Source organism: Lupinus angustifolius, chromosome LG08 (assembly GCF_001865875.1).
Source record: "Lupinus angustifolius cultivar Tanjil chromosome LG08, LupAngTanjil_v1.0, whole genome shotgun sequence".
NCBI lineage: Eukaryota > Viridiplantae > Streptophyta > Magnoliopsida > Fabales > Fabaceae > Lupinus > Lupinus angustifolius.
This window is the reverse complement of record NC_032016.1, coordinates 2,735,016-2,754,399: the sequence shown is the minus strand read 5'-3', so window position 1 is coordinate 2,754,399 and position 19,384 is coordinate 2,735,016. Positions and strand designations below refer to the sequence as shown.

Here is a 19,384-nt window from a genome sequence, read left to right as displayed (position 1 = left end):
TTTATAACTTCTAATTTTATTGTATAAGTTATACTTTCATCTTTATATATACTTATACTACTAAACATTTATTTCATATTTTATAACTTCTAATTTTATTTTATAACTTCTAATTTCATCTTTATATATACTTATACCAATAAACATTTATTTCATATTTTATAACTTCTAATTTTATTTTATAACTTCTAATTTCATCTTTATATATACTTATACCAATAAACATTTATTTCATATTTTATAACTTCTAATTTTATTTTATAACTTCTAATTTCATTTTATAACTTCTAATTTTATCTTTACTAGCGTCTTGACAGGCACTACCGTGCATGTCAACCCGCTTTCCTATTATTTGTAATGTGTATTTTACATATTAAGTTGTATTATATATTGTAATTTGGAGTTGAATATATATTCGTTTCAGGTAATTGTTCAATCTTAAAGAAAGGAGGCATGCATATACAATTGTGTTCAGCAATAGATGAGTCTTGATATCTCCACTTAATTTTATTTTCTAGCGTGTTGACAGGTACTACTGTATCAGTCAACCCGCTTTCATATTGTTTGTAACGTGTAGTCTGGATGTTTTAAATGTTAAATATTCACATACTCTTTACTCAATGACATACATTGTGACTAGTGGCGGATCTTGATCAAAATTTTAGGAGGGGCGATGATATTTAACTACACTTTATAATTAAAATTAATTAAATAACAAAAATATATACGGGGAGGCCAAAGATAAAATTTTAACTATTTCCTTTAAAATATAAATCAATATATTCTCTGCAAGATAAAATAAGATGAATTGCTTGATAATGCAATATGTGACTAAGTAAAAATCACAATGGATAAAATAAGATGAATTACTTGATAATGCAAGATATGACCAACGACATATGATAGAAATTTTGTCAAACTTGATTGGCTAACGACACCAAAAATAAAATGTTGACATTGAGATTTTAAACTAATATTCATTGCTCATTAAAACTCGTTGGACAGAAATTTTAGACAAAAAATATATATTATCAATATTAAGTGACTTATAAGTATCCTTAGAATATATTTTAATACATATATAATATCTTTCATCAAGTGTAAAATCATTATGAACTCAAATAAAGTTATATTGTTATAAACAACATCAACATCTAAATGTATAAGAGAATTTGATCAATTATATATAATTTTTAAAAGAATCATACAAATTGCACAATATTTATTTATCAAACTACAAATTAAATAAATATGTGAACTCCAAGTATGTCCATAAAGACATTAGTCAGGTATAGCTAAAGGGAGTACATATGCTCCAAAAAGTGTGTAATACTCTATGTGTCACATTTTATAATTTAAAAGTTTAATATTTAAGTATTTTCTAGGCCAAATGATACATGAAGTGACACACTTTTTGAGACAACAAATATATTCCCGTAAGAAAATAGTAAAAAAATGTATTCAAAAAATCATGTCCCTTCTTAGCTCCGCCCCTAATTGTGACCAATGCAATATATTTCATGCATTCCTATTTTTTAATTTAATGGATATACATTGTGACCAATGCAATAGATTTACTCAATACATTTTAATTAATTAGATAAAAAATCACTTTTATATGTAGAATACACAATACAAACGATAGGAAATTGGGTTGACAGACCCGGTAGTGTCTGTTAACACGCTAGAAAATAAAATTAAGTGAAGATATCAAGACTCTATTCTTGATGAACACAATTGTATATGTATTCATTTCTTTAAAATTGAACAATTACCTCAAACGAATATATATTCAAATGCAAATTACAATATATAATACAACTTAATATTTAGAATACACATTACAAACAATAGGAAAGCGGTAGTGCCTGTCAACCACGCTAGTTATATATAAAGCCAAAACTTGAAATAACTTCTTTCATGATGTAATTTTTATTTCCTATTTTGCCCTTCACATTATTTAATTTTTACAAAAAAACTATATAATCCTAAGCAACCACCACCAATACATTAATTAACCACATATCTCATCTTAAACTAAACATTATCATAAACACGAAAAATATAATATAAAGTACACCGAACACAACAAATACATTCTAATTCAAAAAAATGAAATATATAAAAATTGAATATGTAGTATCACACAAAGTGCATGTACACACTAGTACTATATAAAGCCAAAACATGATGTAACTTCCATCATGATATAATTTTTACTTCATATTTCACCCTTAACATTATTTAATTTTTTACAAAAAAACATATAATCCTAAATAACCACCACCAACCTAATAATTAATCATATCTCTCACCTTAAAGTGATCATTATCATAAATACAAAAAAGTTATAATATAAAGTATACAAAATATAACAAATACATTCTAATTCTAAAAAATGAAATATATAATAATATTGATGGCAAGCACAAGTGCTTGTGCATAGTAATATTAGATAAAAACAATAAATAATTCAGAGTGACTAAAAAATAACACAATAAAATATGATAATGAAGTTTTGATTTTATCTTAACAAACTTTATTTTAATTTAGTAATTAAAAAATGCAATGTGTATAATTTCAAATTTCATTTGTTAATATTATAAATAAATTTTAATATACATGTATTATGTATTGATTGTCTGAGAACTTTGTGTTCTCATTACCTTATTCATTACTCACAGTTTAAAAGTTATACATATTCATTACATCGTTTATTAATAATTTATATTACTATTATTTAAAAGTAAAAAATATTTAAAAATAAATGGTAGATGATATGTATATATATACTATATATATTTATACATCTATATTATATAAAGCTAAAATTTGAAATAAATATCATCATGATTCTATTTTATTATTTTGTCCTTAATATTTTTTATTTCTAAAGTAAAATCATATAATTCTAGATAATTATAATTAATACATCTCATTTTAAGTTAGATATTATAATAAATACAAAAATTATAACATGAACTACATCTAATAAAAAACATTATAATTCTCTGAAATAAAAAAAAATTAATACTTAATATCATAAAATAAGAATGTGAGTCGGGAGACACGAAGTATCTGTCGACACGCTAGTAATAACAATGTAAAAACTTTTACACAATTATTATATAAGTCTTTTTCTCCATATATTAATTACAATTAACTCTTAATAGAGATAATACAAGTGAGATAAATTCATATAATAAAAAAACATAAATAATAAATCTAATAAAAAATGAAATATTGTGTAATTTTATTATAAAGAATTAAAAAAAGTTATCAATAACTCGCTCAACTGAAACAAATGAATTGGAGTCATGCACACTATTTTTTTTGGTATAAAAAAGCCAACATATTATTCATTTGAAAAATCAATATATTTTTAATCAGCACATAGTTATTACAAGATAAATATTATTTTTAATATAATTATTATAAGAACTAACTTTGTTTCCATGGGCAAATATATGATCATCAATCCACATTTTTTCTCATTATCATCATATCTTAAAATCAAGAGATTAAGCCTTAAAAATTGACAATCGTCCTATCATTGGAAGTCAAATTTTGATGTGACATAACAATTTTAATATTGTTTTTTATCATCACTGCCAATATCAATATATTACTAATGATGATTTTGATATATTCTAAGTGTATATATCATTACCTCCATTTCTATTTACATTTTTTAGTAAATCAAAAAATTTTATTTAGAAATCAAAGCAATAAAAATGACTTTTTAAAATTACTGTTATGATAAAGAAATAGAAGAGAGAACTAAAATAATAATATTACATAAACTTGATAAAAATAGATATGAAGTTTGATATCTAAATATTAAAAATATAAGATTTTTCATATCATTAATATAGCATTTATGTGTTGATTATGATTCTTAAATAAAGGTAATGCATATAAATAATATATGTTATTCTGCTTATGTACAAATTTGTATAAAAATGTAATATCAATCTCATTTACATGTTAAATAAACTTTTTATAAATAGTTAAAAGGAATTGTACAGATAAAATGATAGTATCTTTTTTAGGCAATTGAAGAAAGAATATTTTTGGCAATGGGTGAAACATGAAATAAAGAGATGGAATTTGATTTTTGTGGTGTTTCCTCAATCCTTCAATACCCACCACAATCAAAGGTAGCCCCTCAAACAGCCACAAAAAATAATTTGAGAATTTGATCTAAATATAAGATCTCTTTAATTTTAGTCCCGTTTGGCTATGTTACATTTTTCACTCAAACTTTATGTCATATTTATTCTAAAAACAAAGTAGAATAGAAAGAAAACTGAATAAAAAATGTAAGCACAAATTTAAAAATAACTAATATATAATTATTATTAAGGATTAAAATATATTTATGTCCTTATGTTTTAATTTTGAGTTTTAATTTTTTATGTATGCAAACTTTGTACCTCTTATATTGTGTCCATTACAAACAATACAATAATCAGTATAAGATTTTATTAAATATTTAAATAGGCCAAAAAGAGTGCAATATACAATGTAAAGATGTATACATAATTAATATATCATATACAATGATAATAAATGATAAATAATATAATGATAATGTAAAAAACTTTTATATTATTAGTATATACATTTTTTCTCAAATATTAAAAATTCAATTCTTAGGATTGACTCACACCCAGAAAATAATTAATTTGTTACATATTAGTTGGAGATAGTATTGATTATATATTTAAAAAATTATATCTACATTGATTTAAAATTTTATTTTTCTAAAAGGGGGTGTAAAAGTGAAATCTGTAAGTTGAGAAATCAGAAATGGGATTAATTTTTATTGAAGAATCTAGATTTGAGAGCATTACCTTTGGAACTCCAAAAGGATGGATTTCATCCCATATTTAGATTTCAGTCATTATCTGTGGCGTAGAGTACACGGTTTCTTTCACACACTCAAAAAGTTTGAAAACGTGTGTCATTTTCATTTATACGGTATACACACTCAAAAACATTTATATTTTTTTGTTGGTAAACTATCTATTTACCTTATTAACTATGGAATTAATCTTTTTTAAATTTGTTTTTGTTTTTTAACAAAAATCGAACCCTCAGTTTTGAGGATCTAGTCTGTCATTATATTACTAAATTAACGCCTTATTGATATTAATTTTTTTTATATAAATGACTAAACTCTTGATGAATATGTGTTTTCTTTTTAATTTTGTATAACAAATTAGATAGTACTCCTTAATCTAAAATATAAAGAGTTTAATATATATAGAAGTATAGACATTATAAGAGTTATATATAGTTGGTATATATCCATCTAACTCTTAAATAGAAGATAATAATAATATACATGAGTAACAAATACTATATATGTAAAATAGTTTGTGATATTAAACTTAAATTTAAATAATATTTAAAGCAACAACTTATGTATTTAGATTTTGATAGTCTATTTTTAAATATTAAAATATGCAAAATATTGAGATTGATATTCATCCAAAATCCACAAAGAATGAAAAGATATATCTACTTTATCATCTGTTTTCAACTTTGACTTATAATAATAAAATAATTAAAATGAATATTAAATATGATAAATTTAATTTACACTCATATTATAATCATTCACAATTATGTTGTAATGTTTCGGTAAGTTTTCCATCACCTCAAGATTTAATTTTTGTTAAGCAACATTACTTTATAAAAGGATAACCATACCATTATTATATTATTTACTATTAGTTTATGTTATAATTGAAACTGAATAGTAGATGATACAATATAAAAAAAATCTTACATTCCATATATATTTTTCTTTTTCCATTATCATCTTTTTTAATTATTTTTTCCCAAACTGCTCATAGTATTATTACATTTTCCAGGGAAGTTCATAATTTTCCTGGAGAATCTATAGTATTATTACATTTTCATTGGACTCATTCTAGAAAACCCACTCCGAATTTCTGAAAATTTGATCAATAACCCACACAAAAAAGAAGAAAAAGAATCCCATTTTGGTTCTCACTTTGAATTTATTTGATGGGGCAATCGCAATCCAAGGACGATTTGCTCTTCCAGCAAGTCAATTATGGGAACATCGAAGGAATTAAAGCTCTTCATATACAAGGTGCAGGCCTTGAGGTAAATTTTCTGTAGCAAAATTTCATGTAAAAATGTGATTTTTTTTAATAATAATTATAGGTAGTGGGTTTAAGGGGTTTGGATCCATTGAATTTTGATGGGGTTTGTTGATAATTTTGATGCAGTGGATGGACAGAGAAGGAAAGACACCTTTGATTGTTGCTTGTATGAATCCTGAGCTTTATAATGTTGCTAAAGCTTTGATCGAGCTTGGAGCCAATGTCAATGCATACCGTCCCGGTATGGTTTATGATTGCATTAGATTTACAACTTTTACTACTGAAAATTTTACTGATTGGTATGAAGGGAATTGAATAATATGGAGTAAATTGACATTGAACAGAACTTGGTATTTGGTCGAAAATGTAACCCAGAATTTTTTTCCGATGTCGAGGCTAGATAGTGCACTGGGGTATGATGAGTTTTAGATGTTTACATAAACTGTAGGTTTCTTAGTTGAGATGTTTTTTTTCTTATTTGTTGATGCTGCCTTCCTTAGTTTTTGTGGTGGAAATTGAAAAAGAATTTGATTTGTGTTTTCCATTTGCTTGATCCATTGGTTTCAACTATTGTTTAGGTCGTCATGCTGGGACTCCATTGCATCACGCAGCTAAAAGGGGCCTTAAACGTACCGTTAAGTTACTTCTTTTACATGGAGGTATGCACAAATGTCTAAATATCAGCAAATATTTGAATCATTTGACAACTCCCATTCATTTGAATTTTAGAAACTCCGTTACTCCAACAAGTATTATTGTTCAACTTTTCAGCCAATGCTCTTGTCTTGAATGATGATTGTCAAACTGCTCTTGAGGTTGCAAGGGCCAAAGGACACGCCAATGTTGTTCGTGCATTTGAGGTAGATTTAAAATTTTTGTCATCTAATATGATTGTGTTTCTGGATGAAGTTGAATGGGTTGATTGTTTTCTCTTTGCCCTCTTTATCATCATACCTGAAGCATCTAAGCTTTTCAAATGATTATCATTGTTTTTCAGAGTCATTTATGCTTGTTCTCCGGTTGGCTGCGGGAGTTTCATGGACCTGGGTTCCTAGAAGTAGTAGCTCCTCATTTGGTATCTAGAAAAGTGTGGGTATCATGTGATGTTTTTGAAGCATCTCAATTCATGTTTATGTTTGCTGTTTTATGACTAGTTGTTCAAGCTTTATTTCTAGACTGTTGGGTTTGCATTCACACAACTCGCAAATTAATTTTTCTGAGGATAAAATCTGTGCGTGTGCTCATTATTGATTAATTTATTTGCAGTTGGGTAGTTGTTTTACCAGCTGGTTCCCGTAATCTTACCAGACCATACAAGTTGGAGCTTGCAATATATTCTACTATGCAGGTATTCCACAGTCCATCCACCATTAATCCATAAATTCACATACACAGATAAATAGTTTTTTTAAATTAAAAGGGTTTGAAACGTCACCTCATTTCACTTATCTGCATCCTGAATAAATTAAACTATAACAGGGACATTAAAATGTAATTTTTGTAATTACTATTTACCAGTATCTGGTTGCACTTAAGTTTAACACATAAGACTCAGATTGGTGCTTTTCTTTTCGGGATATTTTTTTCCTATCATCATCTAGTATTTACTTGAGATTTAGTAATGCATAATATTAAATGAGCAGGACTCACAACCACGTACCATTATTGCTTTGTGGAAAGCAAATTTAGAAGAACCGAAGCTTCACCAGTCTGATCCGTCTGTGACAATTGTTGATATCACTCACAGTAATCTCCTATACCAAGTTCATTTTATTTTCCCGTCTGTTTTCATCCTATTTTCTTAATCCATCCTTTATCACATTCACTTTTTGTTATATATATTTGTTTTTATTATCAATGGAAGGTCCTAGGCATAAATGTGTGTATTTAAGAAAAGTAAATAGTGGAGATAATAATAGAGAAAGATAAGGGTATGTTCTATTTAGAAACCTATATTTATGTTTCTGATTTTATTTCTACTTGTATAAGCATTTACTGTTTAGAATATTTTTTACTTTAACATAATGGGGGGACCCAATAGATCGCAAAATGGAGGCAACTTAACCGAAGTTTGCAACAAACATGTCGAGGTAGAAAACACGTGGTAAGAGAAACTTGTAAACTCACTGGTTCAATATAGAATTTCATGGTTTTTTATCCACACTTGAACCCATATAAGTTTGACAACAAAGAGAGTTTACATGTGATTTAAGATGTGTTTGTGTCCTAAGATCGTAAACTCAAAAGAGTTTAAGAGTTAGCTCGAGAGTTTGATAACCATGGTTATACGCACAGGAAATGGTTCCTTCCTTCTTAAGTCTTAACAGGGTTTGACATTATGTTTACTTTTGTCTGCCTCTTTTCAGAAACACGCTTCAAACTTGGCCCTGCAAATGAGAATGACAGGCAACAACTTACACGGTTTTCCAATGCTTGCAAAGGAATTCCACAGGTATGCCACATGCTATGTAACTGATCTTATTCTATTTATAAGTTTTGCATCACATAAAGTGCTATAATCACTCTTCTGTATATTGTTTAAGAGTTTTTCTTTGGAAATATCGTGCTTAATAATTGTCTAATTGTAACCTAAATGTTAACCGAAAGGAGGAGTTTGATTTGTTTTTAGAAGAAGAAATTCATTAGCATGAGAAAACAAATCAAATGAAATTGGAGGATGAGAAACCATTTTTAATGTAAGAGTAAACAAAAAACCATAAAGAAACATCAATGGGTAAGAGCTGCTCACTTCCTTGAGATGATCCTGTGGTTTATACCAAATACATGTTAATTGCCTAATCTTATCCAAGGTCAGCTGCAGTGTCAAAGAAATCTCCTGAAAGATAGGTGAGTTAAGCTGCAACAATATGTACCAAAGTGTAGCGTAGATTCCACATAGCCACGGAAAATTTGCCTTTTTGCTCCGACCAAAACCCTTAAAGGTATTCGTAAAAAAATGGTCAAATTGGCACACCTCACATTTGCCAAAAATGACAAACCAAGAGTTCCAAAGAGAAACAGAAGTAGAACATTGTAGGAACATGTGAGGAACTAATTCAGAGCGCAACACTGCCCACACACAACATACGTATCAGGGGAAAGAGCCCTATGTGGCATCCAAATATGTGACATCTTATTAGTGTTGGTTATATTTAGCGCTGCAGTCCAAGTTAAAATTCTTGACCTTAGAGGGTGGTTTGAACTTCCAAATAGGGATGACAACAAGTCGGGTTTTACCTTCCCCAACCCTGAATCCATCAGGGATGAAAAAATAACCCCTCCCTGACCCCATTGGTCTCCGGGTTTATAAAGGTAGTTTTGTAAAACCCTTATATTTAAAATCCTAACTTTACTAATATATATATATGTGTGTGTGTGTGTGTGTTCAAGTGGGTATCATCACACCCGGAACCAAACCCGAATGAGGTTGAAAAAATAAACCCGAACCCAGTCAAGTTGGATTTTCCCCTTCAAACTTGGGTCAGGTTTGGACGGGTACCTAAGAGTTCGGGTTAATTTGCCATCCCTACTTCCAAAGTAACCCTATTCAAGTTCAAAATGGTTGTGGTTTCAGATTTATGGTCATCAATCATTCTCCAGTTTCCTGATATATATACACGCAGTCACGCACACACATACACTTAGTTGTTAACAACCACTGTCGTGAAATTGGATTTATTCTATTCTGATTTTCCAGAAAGAAAATTGAGCGGTCAAATTAAAAATTTCTTCAATTTTCTCAAGCATTATGTTTGCGCAGTATGTGATGCACTACAAATGCTATATTCAAAGACGGAGCATCTTTTTATTTCACATAAATTTGCAATTTGATTTACTTCGTCACATCTACAAATCGGTGCATTTTTAATATAGTTAATAATTAATTATAAATATTTCTCAATTTCATTGCTATCCACAATACCAAAGAATAGTGCCTGATTCCCTTTCCACCAGAATGTTACTTTAGATTGTTTTGCCTCTTGCAGTTGGTTGATTTCAGTCCTCATTCAAATCTTAGAACCATATATTAAACCCTTTCCATTATCTTTATTTCCTTTGTCTTCTCTGTAAAGTACATTTTTCTTGTATAGGATTTCTATTTTTTGCTTTTGAAAATGGTTTTAAAAAAAAGGGTTTTTGATAGTTCACTTGCAGTGTAGAAAATGTTTAAAAGGTGTTCATATAATTAATCTTTTGATGCACGACTCCCTCGCCCACTGCATGATGCTTTAATCTTCTGTTTTTTCAGACAGACCCAGCATTTTTGCACAATAATGTGGCTACAGTTCCACCAACAGCACCACCGCCACCACCAGCTGCAGAAGACCCAGAGCTAGCTATGGCTATCCATGCATCCCTTCAGTATGCCATTAATGATAGGCCACCCTTCCCTGATGCCTATCCAAACTTTGACGCAAGCTCTTCAAGTGGAGTGAATAATACAAGCAAGCATGGCTATCTAGGTACAGAAAATCCAAATGCCAGTGAAAGTGTGACTGAACATGAAGCTGAGCAAGGTGGCAATAATCAGCATGTCCAAATCCACGACAACGACAATATCTCTGCTGTCCATACTACTACTGACCTCGATTTCAATCCATCAGCGCCTCCAATTACTAGCGAGATTCCAGTAGATGGCCCCATTCAATATCCGTCAATTGATTCAAGCCCCATCGATGTGTCATCTGAAGTCGTTGAGAGGCTACCTAAAGAAGAAGAAAATGCCGATGGAAATAGTTCTTCATGTGTGATATGCTTAGATGCTCCGGCAGAAGGGGCATGCGTACCTTGCGGCCATGTTGCTGGATGCATGGCTTGCTTGAATGAGGTCAAAAGAAAGAAGTGGGGTTGCCCAGTATGTAGAGTTAAAATAGACCAGGTCATAAAGCTCTATCATGTTTGAGATTTTATGTGTTGATAAGCTTTCAATGCTTTGCATAAGTGACATTATTCCTTTATCATAGAACATGTAAAATGTATATTCAGTTAAAACTTGTCTACATGCAAAGATGACAAACAGAAAAATGTCCAAACTAGAGGTATTCAGATCCTCCATGTGACTTTGTGAATATGTTTAATGTCATATAGTGCTGTGTTTTTTTATGTAAATGTGGGTTCAAAATTTGACTTCTAAGCACTACGATGATTTTGATTAATGGGTTTAATATCTATGCATTCTCAGCGTAAAGATTTATACACAATTACTTTATTATTCACCACTCATTTGAATTACTTTTTTTAAAGAGTCAATAATAATTAAGTATGAATGATGGATGATATAATGACAATGTATAAAACTGATATAGTGTATACATTTTTTCTTCTCTTTATCAATTATAATTTTATATGTATGAGTGAAAACAACAGGTAAAAGTGAATACAAAATGGCTCATCTATATACACTACTCACATTGGCAATGGATGGTTGTTGTATTAAATTGAAAAACTACGTTTCTCATAGGTATCTGCAACTTGACTTTGGTGACACAATTATTGATCATACTAGTGCATACTTCTTATGTGTTGGTTTATTTATTTGTTCCCCCATTAAAGTTAATTAAGAAAAAAAAATGCAATTCAGTGTAACATCTCCTTCTATCTTCTATACCAATATAATCTTAATATCATAACCCTTTATAATGTTAATGTTGTTACTATCTAAAATACTAAATTGCACTTGCAAAGTTTACAACTACAAAATTTTATACAGTCAAATAAGGTTATTCATAAGTTATAGTTACAAAAAAAATTTATCCTAAAGTATAGTGTCAAATATACGACTTTTGGAATTGTCTAGCTAAAAGTTATCATGACAAGATAATGTAACTTATGGATAGAGTTATCAAAAAATATTTATAAACGACTTCCGAATACTCAATCTAAATGTTACAAGTTAAGTTGAAGAATAATTTAGGGACTTAAATTATATATATAAAAAAAGGAAGTAGGGGTGATAAATTGAAATTGAGACTAAGTGTTAAAAGTGAATTCAATAGGGGGCATGTTAGTCTTACCTAATGGATCATTACAATTACATATTGTGAATCCACACATGGCATAAGGCATTTTCACTTTGTTCAATAGACCATAGCTCGAGTTTGAATACTTAAAAGTTCACATCCTAAAAATTTTCAACAAAAGGCTCTCAAGACTTTCAATATTCCTATTATGGTATCATGGATCTTTGAATTGGAACTTGCATGATGGAGTATTCTCATCTATATCTATATATTAATAGAAGGGACTGATATCATTATCAAAATAGTTATCTCCTATAACTGATATTTACAGGGATATATTTGTATTAATATGTTTTTATTTATTTAAAAAATAATGTGGAAGAGACGTTGCATTTATTTTTCAAATCTGACTTTTCATTACTTTCTCTTCTCTCTACACTCTATCCACATTTTTCAAATTTGTCCATTCATTTGCATATTAAACACATATTTTTTCACTTTCAAAGCTACGGTGGATTCAAAGCAATCCCAATTTGAAACTCACACTACTCATCTTTCTTTAAAGTCTTCTCTCAAATCTTCATCTCATTTTTACTCTTATACTTACCCGAAACTCATCCTTAAGGTAATCAATGAGATTGCTTAGAAGGTTGACAAATAATGGTCACTATTTTGTTGTGACCATGAAACCTTTCATTTGTTCACTTTGTTTCATCCATTTTCTTTGTCATCTATTAGGAAAGAAGTCATTTTTACTGGGTTACGAAGTTTGAAAAAAATGATTATCATTTTGTTGTAACCATGGAACCCTTCATTTGTTAATTGAGTTTTCTTTTCTTTTCAATTATTTGTAAAAATTACTTCAAATCGTGGATCACATTTATCTTTTCTGGATTTTATTTTTTTCATTTATTTTTAAAAATGACTTATATCCATAGATTAACTTGCTCTTTACTTGGTTTCCATTTTCTGGGTAAATGTTTGGTCCTTTACAATAAGTTTTTTACCACACTTTGCAGGTGTTGTCCTTCTTGGATTTTTATTAATAAGTCTTTTACCACACTTTCACACTTATTATGAATGGCATGCATGCACTTGTGGATCATTTTCTAGCTCTGGTTTTTTTTTCCAATAAAGAAATAAAGGTTTTGCATTTAGTGTGTAGCTGGCTTATGTGTTTCACATTAATGCTTGAGAACTTTACTCTTTCTTTATTTATTGTTCGTAAATTAATTTTCAAAATTAGTCCCTTACATTCCACACTTTACCGGTGTAAGTAACAGATAATAAATATTTTTTTTAATATTTGAGTGTATCCTTTTCCATTTAGAAAGGTTCCGAGTAATATGAAAATTGGAAACTTTATACAACCAAACATATAGATTTTAGATTTATCATGTATACCGTATAGTATTTGAAATGTGTTTCACAATTGTGATTTCAAGTATAATTTTATTGAAAAGAAAGTTGGTTTAGAATAACAATTATTTTTCAATTATTCAAAGAATTTGAGTGTTAAATTGATGGGTATGATAGCAATTGTATTGGATGTGGATATGTTGTATTAGAATAGTATTATTCTTTATCACTTGTGTAAATAGCTAACTTTGAAATAGTTAGTTATAGCTTAGTTAAAAGATAGAATTCTGTTTTAGTTTTCAGTTACTTGATTAACTGATTGCTTGAACTATATTATTTGTTCTAGTTACTCAATTCAATTTTATCAAATTATTAGTTAGAAAAACAGTTTCAATCATTTTTCTCTCTTTCTCTCTTTCTCTCGAATACTCCATTGCCATAACCATTTCCAAATCTTCTTCTCCCTTGCTTTCTTTCTCTTTACATGGTATCACGCCATGGCAGCACCAACATCTAACACTGGGACCTTACCTACATCATCTTTGTTATCTCCTTCCGCCGCATCACCGATTAATGGAGTATCGACACTGTTTGTTCTTCTATTGCCGATAATAAAATTAACAGAAAAAAACTATCTAGTTTGGAGGCACTTCATGATGGCTACGCTAACATCTAATCGAGCAAACAAATTTGTCTTAGGAACTGAAATCCCTCGTAGGTTTCTTTGTGAAGATGATCGACTTATCAATAGAATCAATCTAGTTTATCTTCGTTGGGAGGAGTTGGATCAATCGGTTTTTTCATGGATCTTGAACTCTCTTTCTGAAAATCTTCAACCTAGAGTTGTTGGATGCGTTCATGCATGGCAGTTATGGGAGGAGCTTGATTCCTTCTGTAACTCTCAAACCAAGGCCCTCACTTGACAACTGAGATCGCAACTTCGCTCCATTTCACAAGGTTCAACTTCGATTTCTGCATTTCTCTAAAAAATCAAAGGATTAGTTGATGCCTTGATTTTCATTAGTTCTCCGATTTCTGTTTCGGAGCATATTGATTACATATTGGATGGCTTGAATGAAGAGTATCAACCTGTTATTACCTCAGTTGAGAGTCAACTGAATCCTCCAACACCCCACAACCTATAATCTTTCTTGTTAACTTTTGAGTCCAGACTTGAGAAGAACAAAACCAAGGCTCTTTCTGATGCTATTTCTGTCAATCTTGCTTCTGATTCTTCGGTTTCATCTAAGCAGGTTTCTTCTCACCCTCGTGCTATTTTTCCTCATCCTTCTCCAATGGCACCAACATATCAAGCCAAGAATGAAATGCACGGACAATTTTCTCCTGGCCATGGTAATCCTACATATTTTCGTGGTGGTAAAGGACGTAGAGGAGGACGTTCTCGTGGAGGAAGGAATTTCTATAGGCCTTCCTCTATTTTTTGTGATTACTACAATCGATATGGTCATGACCTTGATATGTGTTACTATGCACCTCCAAACTTTGGGGACTCAACATCCTATGGTGTTCCCTATGGTGCAACTGGACACTACTTATCTCCTCCTTCAGTTCCTTGACATACTAGAATCACCTACAATTCTCCAATGCATCATTCACATGGACCTTCGAGATTTCCATCTCACTTCTATCCAGAATATTCTTCCAACTTCTACACTAGGCCATCTAGATCATCCAACTTTGATCATCATCCAGCTGATTCCCTACTTGGCCCTAGTCCAACTCATGGAACTAAACAACACTTTCACAACTATGCAATGGCTGCTTGTGCAGATAATAGAGACCAAGCCAATACAAAGGACAATACTCATGTTGCTTGGTATCCTGACTCAGGAGCCACAAACCATCTTGCAACTGATCCTTCTTTGCTTCATGAACCAGTAGAGAAAGTTGGACATGAGCACATTTATATGGGTAGTGGTACTGGTATCCCAATTTCTTATGTAGGACAATCTTCTTTTCATTCAGTTCTTAATCCTCATGTTTCTCTATCATTAAACAATCTTCTTTGTGTTCCCTCAATAACCAAAAACCTTCTTAGTGTCTCACAATTTATTAAAGACAATCTATGTTACTTTGAATTTCACCCTAATGTTTATTATGTGAAATCTCAGGCTACTGATGAAGTTTTACTTCAAGGATCTCTCACTAAGGAGGGCCTTTATGTTCTCCATGGTCTTCATCAATTATCTGGTCAATCTAATTTTTCTGTTAAAAACACTGATTCGGGTTGTGTTGGTTTGCCCATTTCCAATACTGTCTCTTGTAATAATTCTAGCATGTTTTCACTTTGGCATTCAAGATTATGACATGTTCATGAGGCTATTGTTAAAATTGTATTGAAACAATGCAATATTCCTCATGGTAATAAAATTGTGACTGATTTCTGTTCATCTGTTGCTTAGGGAAATCACATAGATTACATGCCCCTCTTTCTTCTATTGTATATCACTTGCCTTTCCAATTAAATTTTGTTGATTTGTGGGGGCCTGCACCTATTCATTCAGTAACATGTTTTAGGTATTATCTCTCCATTGTTGATGCTTTCTCTAAGCACACTTGGATATTTCTCCTAAAACAGAAGTCTGAAACACTTTCTGTGTTTCAATACTTTTTCAAATATATTCACACACAATTTAATCACTCTATTAAGGCTGTACAGAGTGACTTTGGTGGTGAATTTAGGCCCTTTAGTGAGTATTTGAAATCTTTGGGAATTGTCCATAGACTTCCTTGTCCCCATACTCACCATCAACAAGGCACAATTGAACGTAAATATAGACACATAGTTGACACTGGTCTAACTCTATTAGCTCATGCTAATTTACTCATGCTCTATTGGGATCATGCTTTTCTTACAGCTGTTTTTCTCATAAATAGACTACCTTCTCCTACTCTTGATCTGCAATCACCTTATAAACTCCTATTTGGTCAGTCACCTGAGTACTCTCAACTTAAAGTATTTGGTTGTGCTTGTTTCCCTCATCTAAGACCCTTTAATAGACACAAACTTAATTTCATAAGTTCAGAATGTGTCTTTCTTGGCTAGTCCTTACATCACAAAGGTTATAAGTGTATGTCCAAAGAAGGCAAAATCTATATCTCCAAAGATGTCATCTTTAATGAGTTCAACTTTCCCTTTAAACAGAATTTTCACCATACTGTTGTTCCTAGTGATAGCAGTAATGACTCAAATGTCACTCCTTCCTTGCCAATGATATGTAAGCCTATTTCTCCCATTGAAAATCCAATTTCTCCATCTAATCCTAGTTCTGCTCTTTCACCACCTATACCTACTTCATTTCCCACTCCTACCGAATCTCCTAACTTGCTTTCCTCACCTTCATCACTCTCACCTACTAATTCATTCCCGACTATTGATCAGATATGTCCTTCACCATCTAATCCATATACTTTACCTATCTCAACTCCTATTTCCTCTTCAGCTCATCCTATGCAAACAAGGTCCAAATCAGGAATTTTCAAACCCAAAGTTTATCTTACTCACACTGAATCTACTAGTGCTAAAAGAGCTCTTTGTATCCATGTCTGGAGAACAGCTATGCAAGCAGAGTATGATGCACTTATGGCTCTAGATACTTGGACTCTTATTCCTCTTCCACCTCATAAACAGGTCATAGGTTGCAAGTGGATTTTTAGAGTCAAAGAAAATCCTGATGGCTCCATCAATAAGTTTAAAGCTAGATTGGTTGCCAAATGGTTTCATCAGAAGTATGGTGTGGACTACAATGAAACTTTTTCTCCTGTTGTGAAACCAGTAACCATCAGAATTCTTTTAACTCTGGCTGTTACTTATCAGTGAAATCTAGAACAACTAGACATCAACAATGCCTTCTTGAATGACTTTCTCAAGGAGGATGTCTACATGAATCAACCAGTTGGATTCCAAGACAGTGACAAAACTCTTGTCTGTAAACTCAACAAAGCCATATATGGCCTTAAGCAAGCCCCTAGGCAATGGTTTGAGAGGCTAAAAGGTACCCTGCATAAACTTGGCTTTCAAGTAAGCAAGTGTGATAACTCTCTATTCATTCACACTTCATCTACATACAAACTCTATATCTTAGTGTATGTTGATGACATCATAGTGACTGGCTCATCTCCTCCTCATGTTAAACAAGTGATCATTGATCTGAGCCACACTTTTGCTCTCAAACAACTTGGCCCCTTGGATTACTTCTTAGAAATTGAAGTCAAACATAGACCAAATGGATCACTGTTTTTATCCCAAACCAAGTACATAAAGGACCTTCTTGATCGAGCCAACCTGTCTTCTGCCAAGTCAAGCTTCACTCCTATGGCTAGTAACTGTAAACTTACTAAACATGGAACAAATTTCTTTGAAGATCCTACCTTCTTCAGATCCATTGTGGGAGCTCTTCAATATGCAACTATTACTAGGCCTGACATTTCATATAGTGTGAATAAAGTTTGTCAATTCCTTGAAAAGCCTCTAGTATCTCATTGGACTGCAGTTAAAAGGATTCTCAAATATCTTCAAGGGACTCAAACTTTGGGCCTAACCATCAATTCTGCAGATTCTGCCTCATCAAACAGCAAAGCTTCATCAACCATTCCTTTCAATTATGCAAACTCTGCCCCATCAAAAAGCAAAGCTTCATCAACCATTCCTTTAATTGCGTTTTGTAATGCAGATTGGGCATCTGATATGGATGATAGAAAGTCAACATTTGGAGCTTGTCTTTATCTTGGTCCAAACCTTGTCACTTGTTGGTCAAAGAAGCAACATACCATCTCAAGATCCAGTACAGAAGCAAAATATAGAAGTCTAGCTCTAGCTACACAAGAACTCATGTGGATTGAGTCCTTACTCACTGAACTTCACATTAGTAACACTATTCCTACTATCTTTTGTGACAACCTAAGTACAGTTGCAATGTCTCATAATCATGTCCTTCATAATCGGACGAAACACATTGAACTTGATCTTTATTTTGTTAGAGACAAGATTCAAAATAAAACCCTAACTATTCAGCATATACCTTCAAAATTCTAAACAGCAGATATTCTAACTAAGCCTCTTCCCAATAATCAGTTTGTCACCTTGAGGAATCAACTCCAAGTTCAAGACAAAAATGACAAGATCTCTGAAGCATTGTCCTTAGCTCTCCCTCTGTTTCAGGGGGATATATTAGAATAGTATTATTCTTTATCACTTGTGTAAATAGCTAACTTTGAAATAGTTAGTTATAGCTTAGTTAAAAGATAGAATTTTGTTTTAGTTTTCAGTTAATTGATTAACTGATTGCTTGAACTATATTAGTTGCTCTAGTTACTCAATTCAATTTTATCAAATCATTAGTTAGAAAAACAGTTTCAATCATTTTTCTCTCTTTCTCTCTTTCTTTCGAATACTCCATTGCCATAACCATTTCTCAATCTTCTTCTCCCTTGCTTTCTTTCTCTTTATATGTTGTAATTGTAATTTTGACTAAAATTTTTTTGTTATGTTTGCTACTTTTCTTTGTTTTTTCTCAAGGTCGAACACTTATAAGAAATGAAAAAATACACCATGTAACTCAATTTCCATTTCTCAACCATCAAAAACATGATAAATGATATTAAGTATTTTGTTTAGAATAATTGCTACAAAGTCTTTCTATCGGCCTTTTCGTTGCTTTTTTAATACATTTTTTCCTCATTCTATTTAAACATTTTGTTACCAGTTTCCATAGAAATTAATTATTGTTTATTCCATAATTTAATTTACTAACAAATTTTTATAATAGTAATCATGTTCTATTAATGCTAACGTAGCAACAATTCATGTGCGTTTGAAAGATTTCTTATTCATACTAACTAGCAAGTTACCCGTGCATTTACACGAGATGGTATTTTGTTGCCACATGATTAAGAACACATATT

The 19,384-nt window shown here is 31.1% G+C and overlaps 2 protein-coding genes across 2 annotated transcripts; both read left to right on the top strand.

The window, feature by feature from the left end:
• LOC109354249 (putative E3 ubiquitin-protein ligase XBAT34) lies at nt 5,864-11,249 on the top strand. Its single transcript, XM_019596613.1, has 9 exons — nt 5,864-6,141; nt 6,267-6,381; nt 6,719-6,799; nt 6,912-7,000; nt 7,138-7,229; nt 7,407-7,488; nt 7,784-7,886; nt 8,507-8,592; nt 10,390-11,249. Exons 1-9 carry the CDS (start codon nt 6,040-6,042, stop codon nt 11,041-11,043), a joined length of 1,404 nt encoding a protein of 467 aa, XP_019452158.1. The 5' UTR covers nt 5,864-6,039; the 3' UTR covers nt 11,044-11,249.
• Nucleotides 17,364-18,515, top strand: LOC109353811 (uncharacterized mitochondrial protein AtMg00810-like). The gene has a single exon (XM_019596172.1). The coding sequence runs from the start codon at nt 17,364-17,366 to the stop codon at nt 18,513-18,515; it is 1,152 nt and encodes a 383-aa protein (XP_019451717.1).

What these genes read in the sequence shown, in the direction of transcription:
- LOC109354249 (XM_019596613.1), top strand. Translation starts at nt 6,040, where the DNA reads ATGGGGCAATCGCAATCCAAGGACGATTTGCTCTTCCAGCAAGTCAAT. An exon ending in ATGTTGTTCGTGCATTTGAG is followed by an intron (nt 7,001 to 7,137) that starts GTAGATTTAAAA and finishes ATTGTTTTTCAG; the next exon opens with AGTCATTTATGCTTGTTCTC. An exon ending in AATTGTTGATATCACTCACA is followed by an intron (nt 7,887 to 8,506) that starts GTAATCTCCTAT and finishes GCCTCTTTTCAG; the next exon opens with AAACACGCTTCAAACTTGGC.
- LOC109353811 (XM_019596172.1), top strand. Translation starts at nt 17,364, where the DNA reads ATGAATCAACCAGTTGGATTCCAAGACAGTGACAAAACTCTTGTCTGT.